The sequence below is a fragment of the Scardinius erythrophthalmus genome (genome assembly GCF_964197995.2).
Source record: "Scardinius erythrophthalmus genome assembly, chromosome: 10".
NCBI lineage: Eukaryota > Metazoa > Chordata > Actinopteri > Cypriniformes > Leuciscidae > Scardinius > Scardinius erythrophthalmus.
Window position 1 is genome coordinate 30,092,373 of NC_138230.1, and position 14,151 is coordinate 30,106,523.

Here is a 14,151-nt window from a genome sequence, read left to right on the forward strand (position 1 = left end):
TCTGTCTTAAATAAAATCCATGATGTCTGAAATGATCTTCTGAATGGTGATTGGGAACATTCACGCCTCATTCACACATTAGGCTGATCTTCGGCCGTTCTGACCTCATCTTCACAATTATTCTTGAGGATGCATCAGCACAAAATGTTACACTTATTGACCAGCGCTGTCTATTACATGCATGTACGACCATCAATTACCCTCCCTCCATCTTCAATCAATACACCCCATCCTGGTGCTTAACACGTGGCTGTATGAGAACGAATGAAGCCATATGGGTTTAATCGAACACACATCATTAAACCTCCTCGGTTTATTGAATGCCTCTTTTGTGGCTTTAAAAGGTTAGTTCAGGCAACAACAAAAAACCCTGCTTGTCATCATTTACTCACCTTTCTTCAGTTTTCCACAAATCTTATTTTGAGTTCTACAGATGAGAGAGAATGTATTTTTTTCTTTATTTATACATTTTTCATTCTCTCTGTCTTGTCCTTCCTTATTTGTCTTTCTTTACTCGTTACTGCACTGTTTTTTCTCTAGTTGTTTCTTTCTCTTGGCTGTGAGAGCTCTGTCCTGGTTAAATCTTTTAGGTGCATTCAGAGGGAACAAACTCTGAGCCGGCCGAGTTTCAACAGCTCTGCAGTCACATCCTCCTCCCATTCTCTCATTCTCAGAGCCTTTGTGCTTATGTAATCTGTTTCTTGTAGACAGTGAAAGACAGAGGGAGTGAGACAGCTTGTTTGAAAATAGGGATATTCCTTCCTTTATTTTTTTATGCCGTTGCGCCATTAGCGTCTATTTGCAGTTTAAAAAGAAACCCTCCATCTGTCCTGCTGGTTTTCCAGCCCGACAGCAGTATTCCCAATGGGAAAATGGTCTTTCTTGAGGCATCAAAAAGATGCATATTATTTTCAGACATGCTGTGTGGGGTGTTGTTGAGTCAGCAGGGTCACAGTCAGTTGGTGGGTGGGTGAGAGTTGAGGCGTTGTCAGAAAACTCTCCAGTCAAATCAAGAACACAGCAATTCTCTGTAGTCTGAAGTAGTGTTGTTACAATTCAAAATTTTCAGTAGTCACCACCAATACCAGTAAAGCTTTGTGGTTCTCGGTACCAAACCATAGCATTTCAATTGTTTTTTAGTTTTTTTATTCAGCTATTTGAAAATAAAAATAAAATGCATGAAATTAGTTAATTGTTATTGCTGTTAAATAATAAATAAATAAATAATACATTAAAACATTAGCATGTACCCTTCAGATATTGTTCAATTACAGTAAGTAAACATTGCATTAAAAAGATCAAATGAAAAGTTAGCAGAAAAAGTGGCTGGTATATTTCTTTTGTACACTGCCAGCCTTAATGCACAGATCTGTTTTGGCACATCAGATTATTCTTTATTTATTTTTGTCCTGTCCTTTGCTATGGTTATCACATTGTCAAACATCGTAATTTCTGTTTCAGTTCTGAATTTTAATACAGTTGTCATTCCCAGTTGTATATTTGGGATATATACAGAAAACAAGCAAATTTGTATGTATAGAAACCAAGCAAAGAGCGCTCCCTTTACAATGAATGCTGATATCACTGAAGTTCAGCTCCAGTGAGTGAAAACTCCAGTTATAATGAAAAATCTGTCTATACTGCACAATGGATCTCTTATTTGCATTGTGTTTATACCTTTTTTGGTTATAATAACATATAAATGTTTTTTTATAACCAAAATATTATTTTCTTACACTGAACAAACTAGTGTATTGAGCAGATTCTGACTAACTTAAATGTTTCTGATTGGCCATTGCGTGTACATGCATGCTCAACAAACATGTCTGTGATTGGCTACAATGCTCAACACTGTAAAAACACATTGTAAATAGATACCTTTGAAGCTCTTCACAGAGCGCTCACTCAAATATGGGTATTGAGCCTGTACTACTGGTACTGCAGAAAGGCTGATATCATGACGTTTTTAAAGTATTGAGTCCTATCGGCTTGGTACCGAAGTGCCAGTACTTTTGACGGCACTTGTCTGAAAATGTTTTTTTGCACACTTTTTGTTTTTGGTCTGTTGAGCTCAGGTGCAATTTTGGACAAAAGCATGAAACTGTCAGTGGAAAGAATACGTCTCTCTCCAAACAAAATGTCACTTATGGGGACGAGAGCACATTGCACAAAAATAAAAAAAAGTGCTATTTCTTTTCACGGATTCCTGTAGCTCAAACAGTAGAGTGTGGCGCTTGCAATGCCAATGTCATGGGTTTGATTTCCAGTGAATGCCTGGACTGATAAAATGCATAACTTTAATGCAGTGTAAGGTGCTTTGGACAAAAAACTTCTGCCAAATCCTTATACAAGTTCTTATACAAGTTCCAGGAGTCAGGACTGTATAGGTTTATTTGTCCACCAGAAAAGTCATGTTTTCAAACCTGCTACAATGAGCACGTCAAAAGAATGTAAAAATCTCGAGCTTTGCCAAAGAGACTGACCTTGTGCATTTCCCAGAATAATTACACTGTCATGTTATAAGTAAAACATAATGCATGTGTATTAAACTATGTTTATATGTGCGTGAGGTGAAATTTTTCATTGGCTTCAGTCAATTTACTTTTTGTTTTGTGCTAGACAAGAGGATAATTTCAAACTTGATTAATTATGTGATTTATAATGTATTCGTATTTTTCGTATGGAAACCATGGATATTATCATTTCACTAGATTTTTTATTTTCGTTTTATTTTGTTTTCAGTTTAGATTTACTGGGGCATAATTTTTATTTATTTGTATTTATATAAAATCAAGTGCAACTTGAGAGAGGAATCAAGCATTGATTGAAAATATGACAAACAAGTCCTTTTTGTAGTTTTGAAAACCCATTTTTAGTTTTCATTTAATGAATGTTTTTGTTGGCTAGTTTTCGCTTTCATAATTGTTTTATTTATGAGCTCCCATGTGCAGTTTTCACTAGTTTTTTTATTACCTTAATATTCTTCTTTATTCTTGGAGTTATAGCCGATTTCACATTTACCAACATTAAATATCACATAAAGAAAAGGACTGTGGAATAATGGCAGTCTGAATAACAGCATTGTGCTTTGGTCTGTGGTTTGATCGAAGATGAAAGACTCAAATTTGTGTGGTGCTATGAATCACTGTTAAACTAAAGTCTGCCGTTTGTGTACATGCACAGTGTACTTGCATGATAACACTGCAATGCTCAAAAGGCTTTAAAAACTTTGTGAGACAAACTTCTTGCTTTTATTTCTTATAATTATGCTAGGTGATGTGAACGCAATACTGAGCTTCTTTTCCCATAATATTAAACACATGGACTGTTCCATTGTCAGGTTGACTTTCTTTTCTGATGGTTTCCATTTTCTGTCCTTCCTTTGCTTTTATCTTTTATTCATGTAGTCAGACTGGTTCTTTCTCAGCAGGTGGTAGTAGACATATACTGTCCATGATCAAAACAGCTGTCAGTACTATCAGCAGATATAATGACAGCCATCGGTTAATTAGCTCTGGCAGAGCATTATTATATCTTCTTCAAAACTGGCTTACAAAGTAGTTGTGTGTGTGTGTATGTCAGTGTCAATACGAATGGCTTTCATGCATGTGAAGCTGATGTTTCTAACACGTTAGTGCACCCACAAATGAAAATTCATTCAGTCTTTCCAAACCTGTAGTTCAAAAGCACATCATTTCAGAAATCTTTCGTAACATTATACATCTACTGTCAATTTTCATCAGTTTGAGGAGCTGTTTACTTGACACCGTTTTCAACTAAAAACGTAAAACTTTTTAGTTCATTTACACGACAACAGCGTTTTGGGTGCCTGAAAACGCAAACTGGGAGACCGTTTTCAAAAATGTGCACTTCGAAACCCGTTTTCATGTAAACAACAAAAACACTAATCTCTGAAAACGATGACGTCATGCACATGTGTATTACGTGTTCAATCTATAGTGTTTCATTGCCATCTACTGGCCTGGCAGCAGAATACAGCGCTTTTAGTCGTTTTCGCGGATCCTTGTGAATGGTGATCGTTTTGACAATGGTGTCGCCTGTACACGGGAAAACTCAAAGGAAAAACTTGTCCGTTTTAAGCATATCGTTGTCGTGTAAACGTACCCTTAATTTCTTTAAAAAAAAATTTGAACGTAGTGTATATTCTTCCAGGCAGAGCAAAGATTGATGGGCTATTTGTGACAGTTAGCATTAAACCTGAATTCTTTGCCTGGTCAATAGGCCATCACATTTTAAATTATTAATCTACTCAGGAGCAGTATTCATGCACAGAGGCAACCAGTCAGACTCAACCATGCTCAACACATAACCCTGGCAACCAGGCCACTATGAACCAATGAGCATTTCTCTCTAAAATACTTTGACTAGTGAGCATCACTCACCTACGCCTCTGTATTTTCTATCTTTAGGGGCCACAAAAGAAAACTGGAAGAGGCCAGAGATGACAATGATGATGATGATTGTGGCGGCTCCAGTAAAGACTCCAATGAGGAGGGCAGCAGCTCAGAGGCTGATGAGATGGTCGCCGCGCTGGAGGCGGAGCTAAATGATTTCATGTGAGCTGATTGGACGCCGATGGTTATGAACTTGACTCTGTTCTCTTAAGGTACCTGAGACAAAACGTGTGTTTGTGTCGCTGTTATACAGCGCAAGTAAGTGTGTGTGTGAATAAAACAAAGGGGTTTACTAAGTAGATAGACATGTACAGATAGAGTTTTAGTAGGACGGGCTCAACACAAAGTCATTTTATTGTGAATTTACAGTACATAGCGGTGTGGGAAGTAGAGCTTCTGTGTCTGATGTTTTACTTATTTTTGTTCCCGATTCAAAACAAATTTTTATATAAATGTAAATGAAAAGAAATATTTCAACTAATTGGTGATGAATGCCAAAGAGTCTGAAGCGGGCCTGCAGCTGAGACCTCTGCTCATGGACCCCTCAAGACATTTGGAGGGGTTTGTGTTCCTCACCAGCAGTCAAACTCAGACGTCCAAATGTGTCCTGTGTTGCCTGTTTCCTTTTTGTTTTGTGCGTCGTCCAGTGCCGTTGACGCCTCTGTGTGTGACTGACACTGTGCTGCACCAATCCCAGAATACCAGCACCTTTAGACTCGCCCACAGCCACTATTACCAAAAAACTCACAATTGCTTAAAAGTATGAGAAACTGGTGAGAATAGGAATTGTAAAATGAGTTCATCGGTGATACATTTGCAACAGAAAATTTCCATTTACCGTTTGTGATTGGCTTGTTACAATTGTTTGCATATTAAAGAAATAGTTCACATAAAATTAGGTATAATTTGCCATCATTTACTCACCCTCATGTCATTACAAGCCTGTTTTATTTCTTTATTTTTTTCCAAGAAACACAAAATGAGATATCAAAATGCCTTAAAAGATTTTAAGCAATGAAAGTGGATGGTAATAATGGTATAATGTCATAGTCCAAAAACTAGCATCCATATTTCAGGTCTCCTGAAGGCATATGACCACTTTAGATGAAGAAAATGCAGGAAAATCATTGTTTACATAATATTTAAGGCTTTTGATGCAGGTTTGACATCATTGCGTTTGGTCACAAGACATCAGTTATATCAACGCACCATTTTTATAGTCCATATGGCTTTTGTAGTCTATTTCAGAGCTTTGTGGAGGGGAATATTATCGTTTTGTTACTCACACTAAAATATCATATGCATTTGTTCTTTTTTGGATCTTGACATCACAATTCACAATCCAATGTTGTTACAGATGTTTTGCGTTACACTTGAGCTGCTCGGACATTCTGCATCTTCATTAATGTTTAACAAAAGACAGGAAATAACACTTTGGAATGGCATGAGCGAGAGTAAATGTTTGTGTGAACTCTTCCTGTAACTACCTCCAAATTGATACTCATGACCTTTTCTGGTCCTAAGATGACATTGAAATGCCACTTTTTACACTGTGATGATGTCACAGTGTACAGATATCATCGTCTTCATTTGGCTTCAGGTGCTGATAGTGAACACTGTGGCAGCGTTAAACCGGGTGTTTGGTTGGCTCTCGTGCCACCCTGAACCATCACTGTACACACTGATCAGATCTGGACCTGTAGGCGTTAAGACTACGTGTTTAAGTCCAGTTTTTTGAGTCCATACTATACTGGTTCTAGTTGGTTTTCTTCCGCTGAGCTGCTTGAAGGACTAGACGTCCAGATCTCAGTTTCAAATGTTTCTCAGAGGTTTGTGCAGTTATGGAACCTGTGATGTTTTTGACTGATATTTTCTTTCATTTTTATCGTGTTGATGTTTTCAACAATGATTGTTTTCAACAATGTAAAGTATTTGTACATTCTATTTCGTACTTGACAAAGAAAAAGCTTTTCATTTAATAAAGATTTGTTTTATAAACCAGTGTTTTCAGGGGTTTTTTCTGTGTATTGTTGAATGCAGTGTTTTGTGTTATAGCAACAATAAAAAAAAAATCATGCAGTAGCACTGATGAACTAGGTTACACTGTAAATAAAAAAAAAGTTAAGAGAACTCCAAAAACTTGAGAAAACTAGATTCGGGACTTTGATTAGTCTCAACTTATTTGAACTTATTTGTATCTACTTAAAGGTCTATGCAAACATCAAACATAAAAACGTAGAAATATTAAGGTTTTAACTTGTGGATCTAAGGTCAATAATCTTGCATTTTACATTACATAATAAAGTTGCTGTACTTTCTTAGTTTGTTTAACTCATGTATCAGGTTGTTGAGCAAACTGGAAAGGTTTTATAGAATTAAAGGGATAGTTCACTTTGAAAAAAAATTTTGGTATGTTTTAGCTTACCTCAAGGGCATCCAAGATGTAGGTGTCTTTTTTTCCGCAGTAGTTTCAATTTGGATATTTTTAGGTCAAACCGTTCTTGTCTGTCAGTCATATAATGCAGGTCGATGGTCACTGTATCAAAACACAAGCACAGAATTAAAACAATTCCCCATCGTCCAAATTAAACAATTCCCCATCGTAAGTACACATTGATGGCCTAAGACACGAAACGAGCGGTTTGTGTGAGAAAACGAACAGTATTTATATCGTTTTTACCTCTTGTAACACAGCACACGTCCAAATGATCTGACGGCGCGGGCGGGTATAGATGTATACATAGATGTCGTTTAGACGTGTGCTGTTTTCAAGAGATAACAACGATATAAATACTGTTCGTTTTCTCACACAAACCGCTCGTTTCGTGTCTTAGGCCATCAATGTGTACTTACGATGGGGAATTGTTTAATTTGGACTTGTGTTTTGATACAGTGACCATCGACCTGCATTATATGACTGACAGACAAGAACGGTTTGACCTAAAAATATCCAAATTGAAACTACTGCGGAAAAAAAGACACCTACATCTTGGATGCCCTTGAGGTAAGCTAAAACATATCAAAAATTTATTTCAAAGTGAACTATCCCTTTAAGGACAATATAACTATGTAGTTAAAAAAAAAAATTCTAAATAAAAAGAATAGTAGAGTCCACACCACAACTATAACGATAACAGCTACTGCACTCACTTTCAGAACGATTTTTTCCCATCTGATCAATGATAAAAACTGACAGCCAATCAGAATCCATCCTGCTTTAAACTGCAGCACGCACTTCGAATAAACAGAATGATATTGTCTGCTGGTGTGGAAGCTAATATAGTTATCTTTATTTTTATAGAACCTTTTTACTAAGTACAAATATTTATGTCAGTAAATGACATTGCAAGGTTTTCTTATTTAATATTTTCAGTTACTCATATTCAATCAAATAAAATAATATTTTTACAGCATAATACTTTGTGGAAAAAAGTTTTTTTTTTTTTCAATGTATTACATTAAAAAAGAAGGGTGTTTTAAAGTAAACAAGTTTAAAAAAAACTAACTGGATGTGTTTTTTTTACTTTTTGAATTGATTTTTGCCTGTTTAAAAACAGCTATTCACTAGGACTAAATGAAGATCAATAATAAAAACTAATGCTGAATTCAAATAGTTTCTGCTGGATTTCCCTAAAGTAAAATTAGCTGAAAGCTCATTAGGTATTGCTTCAGTAGTGATTCAACTGGCCACTGTGTTGGATAGGGGGAAATCAGTCTGGACACATCCTGTCTAATCTTGTTTCATTCACCCGCTTGAAAGCGCTCAATAAAACACACTTAATAGTATTTCAGTGCGGTGAACTCAGCTTTACTCTCAACTACTACATCTGGAATACCGATGTTGATTTATACTGCAGTTGAGTGGATGAGTTTCTGAAAACACTAGTGACTGAGGTTTGCGCTTAAGATTCATTGACTTGTCTTCATGTTTGAATCATTACAGATCCCACAGCTACACTGCTGCATGTTTTGAGATTGTGTGAAAATCTCATAACACGGCACTGAATTAATCCTGAGATTAAGGATTAGATACCTCAGTGGGCTTTTCAGTCAGCTCATCCTCTTTGAATAATCCGCGTAATACCACTAATCTTTAAATTGTCATCAATGTGATTAATATTAGCTGTATTTTGTCCCAGTTTTAATATAATTAAAAACTCAATGTGAAATCTCAACTTTTTTCTCTTCAAACGTCTTCCAATTGAAGTGCTGCCTTTACAGTTTTTCTCAGTCGATTTGACACATTTCTACAAATGAATATAATTGCTCTCAAAACAATTAACATCGCAAACTAACCACACTCTAATGTTGGTAAAACAGTTCAATATTCACTGCATAATGAAGCACTGCATTTTATTCTAGTAATGCATTTATTAGAAATAAATACTAATGTCAAAACTTCAAGTGTGTTCTCTGTTGATTTGATAACAAATTCGACTGTAGATACACAAATACATGAATGAAAATACACGTTTATCGTGAAGTTCTTTAATGAGGAGTTGAGTTTAGTATAATATTGAGATTTTGCCCAAAAAACTGAATGCTGGATCCATCCATATTGACATCCTCAACTTCTCCACCGGCCTCTTTGATTGCTTGAAGAAGACTTACTTTGTTTGTAAGAGTTGCGATCATTTACTTTCTATCTCCAAGAGGAGAAGGTCTCATTTGGATTCAGGAAAGGAGATTAAAGAAAACCATCCTGAAATGTGAGTGATGCTCAAACCACTCTTGCGCCAGTGATGAATGGTGGAATTGGACATTGTACCTGTACCAAAAACTACAAAATGTTGCTCCGTTTGGCCCTGATCACCCTAGTGAAAGAGGATATTATTGAGGGGAAACATTTGGGAGCCTTTCAGTGTTACTTGGCCCCAAAACAACGTTGTTTTCCACAACATCACTGGTTGAAATTACGGCCCACATAGTGATGTTGTCCAGGGACATTGACTGTGGCACGATGGCCAATCACATTTCTCCCTCTTTTCCTGTTATTGTGAAGATTGAAGCCAGCTTCATTAATATACATGTACAGTAGGCCTACTCAGAGTAAGTCCAGGAGCCGGATTGGACGACCCGGCCGGTATAGATAAAAGGGTGGAAAAGACATAATGCAACTGAACAAGCACAACTAAAGCACGACATGTGCAACTAAACCTCTACAAATGATTCAGAATGCTGCAGCTCGTCTTGTCTTTAACGAGCCAAAAAGGGCCCACGTCACATCACCCACGACTCTGTTCATCTCTCTGCACTGGCTACCACTCGCTGCTCGCATCAAGTTCAAGGCATTGACGCTTTCTTACAGATCTATCACAGGGTCAGCTCCCTCCTACTTTCACTCACTCCTATGAGTCTACATCTCTACCAGAAGCCTACGATCGGTCAACGAGCGACGTCTCATGGTTCCATCACAGAGAGCCACAAAATCACTTTCCAGAACATTCTCATTCACGGTTCCATGCTGGTGGAATGCTCTCCCCACCCTCATCCGGAATGTAGAATCCCTGACAGCATTCAAAAGACAACTGAATTCTTTCCTTTTCCTTTAATCCTCCCTTACCGGGCTACTCTGAACAATGCCTGAACTTCATATTTTGAGCACTTCTTGCGTTGTTTTTGCCTCTTCACGATGACTCGCTTAATTTAGTCCTAAATTTTAAGTCGCCTTGGACAAAAGCGTCTGCTAAATGACTAAATATAAATGTAAACTATTCTTGCTCCTTCTCCTCGTCCTAAACCCTCTATTCCTGTCCCCTCATCTCTCATCTTCACTGTTCCTCTCTCTCTCATTACAGTTTTTCTCAATCGCCTTGGCACATTTTTTGAAAGTCTTAACATTCCCTAAACTGTAAATTCAAATGTCACAACTGTTTGCTTGAACATCAGAACTCTATTGCATGTCTGCAAAATGTAGTTGTAAATTGGCCAATGCCACCAAAATAAAAGTGTTTTTATCATCATGTGAGCCACACTGCTCAACATGTTTAGATGTTTTTTCACCATGGAAATATTTGTTATATATAAATATAATGTTTTCTACATTTAATTGACACTGTTTTTTTACATTATACAAGAATGTCAGTTTTGTCTAGCTGAGTGCTCTTGTGTATCACTGAGCTTTTGTAATCCAGATCCAAATCAATAAGAAATTCAAATCTGGTGTGAACAAGAAACTAACTGTTCAGAGATCTGAACTTATTCTATTGAGAAAAAATATATAATTTGAGAATTGAGCCAAAGTGATTGAGAAAACCTGTAATACCCCTCTTCTTCCCTCTCTACCACCACTCACTTTTACACCTCTTCCTTTTCACCCGTCTTCTTCTTATTATTATTATTATTCTTTGTTGTTTTTCTTTTATCCTTTTATTGTTGTAATTGAGATAATCTATTAATCCTAAAAACAAAAAAATAGCATTCCCTGTGTTGTGTGTATTACTAACTAAGCAGATATCAATTTGGGACTTACTTGAAAACATAACATGTGCAACTGAGAGAAAAAAATAAATAAATAAATATATATATATATATATATATATATATATATATATATATATATATATATATATATATATATATATATATACATGTATATATAATTTTTTTTAGATCGTAAATATATAATTTATGATCTGTTTAGGACAATTACAAAGTGTTCAGATTGCTGTATTAATTGTTTTGAAAGCAGTTACCTAAGTTTGTAGAAATGTGTCAAATTGAGAAAAACTGTAATATATAGAGAAGGATAATGTATTTTTTCAAGCTATAATCATTAAACCAAAATAATTTTAGAACTATGTAAACTACAAAAAAATATGAAGTACAATTTAAAATAACTTCTTTATTTTAATATAGTTTGAAATGTAATTTATTCCTGTGATGGCAAAGCAGAATTTTCAGAAGCCATTACTCCAGTCATGTGTCACATGATACTTCAGAAATCATTTTAATATGCTGATTTGGTGCTCAAAAACATTTCTTATTATTAGCAGTGTTAAAAACCATTGTAGATGCTATATTTGATCCAATGCCATGACATTTAGATGTTTTAAGAGTATAGCTTAAGTATCCAAATAATATTTGAAATATTTCATCAGCTTGATTTAGCTGGTGAATCTCTACTTTCATCAATTTAGCATAATAAATTCATATTTATATGCTTTAAACTATTCTATATGCTATAAAAAATATATGCTTTATGTCATAGATCTTTGTTTGGCTCTCAGAGATGTGAGTCTGCATGAACTCATTCTTTTGCTGTTTTCTTGCTCTCTCTCATCGTCTGATCTCCGGGGTTTGCTGTGAGGAAGGTCAGCACAGTCCAGCAGAAACAGCTGCTTTATGTTTTGACTGACAGCTGTATGAATGGAGCTCTGTGAATTGTTTCTTCTCATCACTGATTTTCTGCCATGTAAGCTTGCCAGTTTGCACTGGGGAAATATAAGAATCTAGAAAAGCCAATAAAGTGTTTTTTGTGTTGTTGATTGGCAGGTGAAGGCCAACTCTTCTGGCATGTAAATTGGCATTGTAGCAATTCCCTGATGGGAACAGAAATGATTAGGACTGGGCAGATGTTTTGCTGTCTGATTTTCTATTGCTGAATTTTGCTATAATGTATTTTTTCAAGCTAATCATTTCACCAAAATAACTTTAGAACTAATAGGGAAAATTTCTAAAAATAAATAAATAAACTAGATGTACCGCATGGCGGTACAAAATATGACCGCCGCTCAGGCCTGCACTGGCTTTCCACAAAAATAAATGACGTGGAGCAATTTGGCTGTATTGCGTGTTTATGTATATACCTAAAAAAAGTAATAGTATGAGCATGTCTGCCTGTGTGTGTGTGTATGTGTATGTGTGTGTGTTTGTGTATGCGTGTGTCTGTGTGTGTGTGTGTGTGTGTGTGTGTGTGTGTGTGTGTATGTATGCGTGCGTACATGTGTGTGCGCGTGTGTGTTTGTGTGTGTGTGTCTGTGCATGTGGATTTGTATGTGTGTGTATGGGTGTGTGTCTGTGCGTGTGGATGTCAGTGTGTGTGCATGCTTGCGTTTGTTTGTATTCCTGCATGTGTGTGTGTGTGACAGTTAGGGTTGCCAACTTCAGAAAAGGAAATGCGGGACAATCGTGGTTATTTATAGGAAAATGAGGGACACTCAAAATATTTGTACTGTATCACACAGTGTACGTCATTTCAGTGTCTGCAGTTAAGTTTGTGTTTAAAAGGTTATCAGACATAAACACATTTGTATTGCTTAACCTATTTATGTATTTAATTCTAAAAATAATTTTAATGTCATACATGAAAAAAGTCACATTACAAACAAACCATAGTTCAAAATAACAGCATTTTTTTTTTAAATAGAAAGCTTTTTTAACATTATACACTAGGCTTACAATTCAAAAGTTTGGGGTTAGTAAGATTATTTTTTGGAAAAAAAAAAATAAAGTAATTGCCTACTTTTATTCAGCAAGGATGCATTACATTAATCAAAAGTGACAGTTAAGGTAATGTTACAAAAGCTTTCTATGTACTTTCTAAAAGCTTTAAAACATTAATAATAATCAGAAATGTTTTTTGAGCATATTATTCCCTCAGGTAGATTACATGTTTTCTTGCGTGGCTGGATGTTAGACTCATGAACAATAATCACGTTGTTTGCATTCGCCAAAATTGATTAGCTGAAATCAAAACGTGGACAGTGAAAGGAAATTACTGTTAGCGTGAGACGAGTCCGGCTTGAAGCGGAAGCGACCAGACGGCAGAGGATGTTCGCAAATCAAACAATGATTTGTCTCAAAACAGTAATTAAAAAAAGCTGTGATTGGATGATGACAGGTGTCGGTGATCATTCTCAAGTGTCATGGTCAGCACTGCTGCTGTTGCTGTTGTATCAGTCAGTGGTTTATCAGCGTGTCAAAAAACGGGACACGGGAGGTCACGCACGGGACAAATAAATTAGGCCCAAAATACGGGACGTCTAATTCGGGACAGTTGGCAACCTTAGTGACAGTATCATCCTAAACCTGCAACCCTTCGCTCAACACCACCATCTACAGGCCGATGAGTGTACAGTCACTAAATGTGCACATAAATTAATTTATTTTATACCCCCCATGGATGAAATTCTACGAAACTTAGCATACCCCCAGAGGATGTCAAGTTAATCATACACATGAAATATGGTGCAGTTCTGAACATCTCAACTGAAGATAGGGGCGATTAAAGCAAAATAATATAGCATTTTAATTTTTTATGGGAGGGGCGCAAATCACAAATGAGTGATTAAGGGCTAGGTTGATGTGGGCCCTTAAGAGCAACATACCATAAAAAATTCTTCATCCTCGGTGCCACGGTTCAGGTAGTTATTTAGGAAAAACTGCATTTTTTGGGGGTTGGGGGGGCCCAGCGCGGGGGGGAGTGGCCCCCGGGGACCAAACGAAATTTCTCCATAGAAGTCTAGTGGGGCTACATGCCCACCAAATTTCATGTGCCCCGGTGTTTCGGTGTCCCTGGTATCGTTGACGAAAAAATCAGTTAGATGACGAAAAAAAAAAAAAAAAACTTTGACAATCCCTATATGACCGCTTTCGCTAGCTACGCTAGTGGTGGTCATAATAATATGTTGGATCCAAAAAGTGGTATGTGTTTTAGGCGACCAAAGGTGGCATTTGCTACCCTATTTGCTATATGTTACAAGTTTTTGTCTTTTTTTCTTTAAAATGTGTCACT

At 36.5% G+C, this 14,151-nt stretch overlaps 1 protein-coding gene across 1 annotated transcript in view; it reads left to right on the plus strand.

Moving 5' to 3' along the window:
• The window catches only part of ctdp1 (CTD (carboxy-terminal domain, RNA polymerase II, polypeptide A) phosphatase, subunit 1), a 112,060-nt gene extending 105,640 nt beyond the window's left edge, over positions 1-6,420 (plus strand). Inside the window, exon 13 of the mRNA XM_081377545.1 lies at positions 4,431-6,420. Coding sequence (XP_081233671.1) covers positions 4,431-4,581 — 151 coding nt within the window. The 3' untranslated portion in view covers positions 4,582-6,420. The remainder of the gene's footprint in view (positions 1-4,430) is intronic.
• Positions 6,421-14,151: the final 7,731 nt, after the last annotated feature.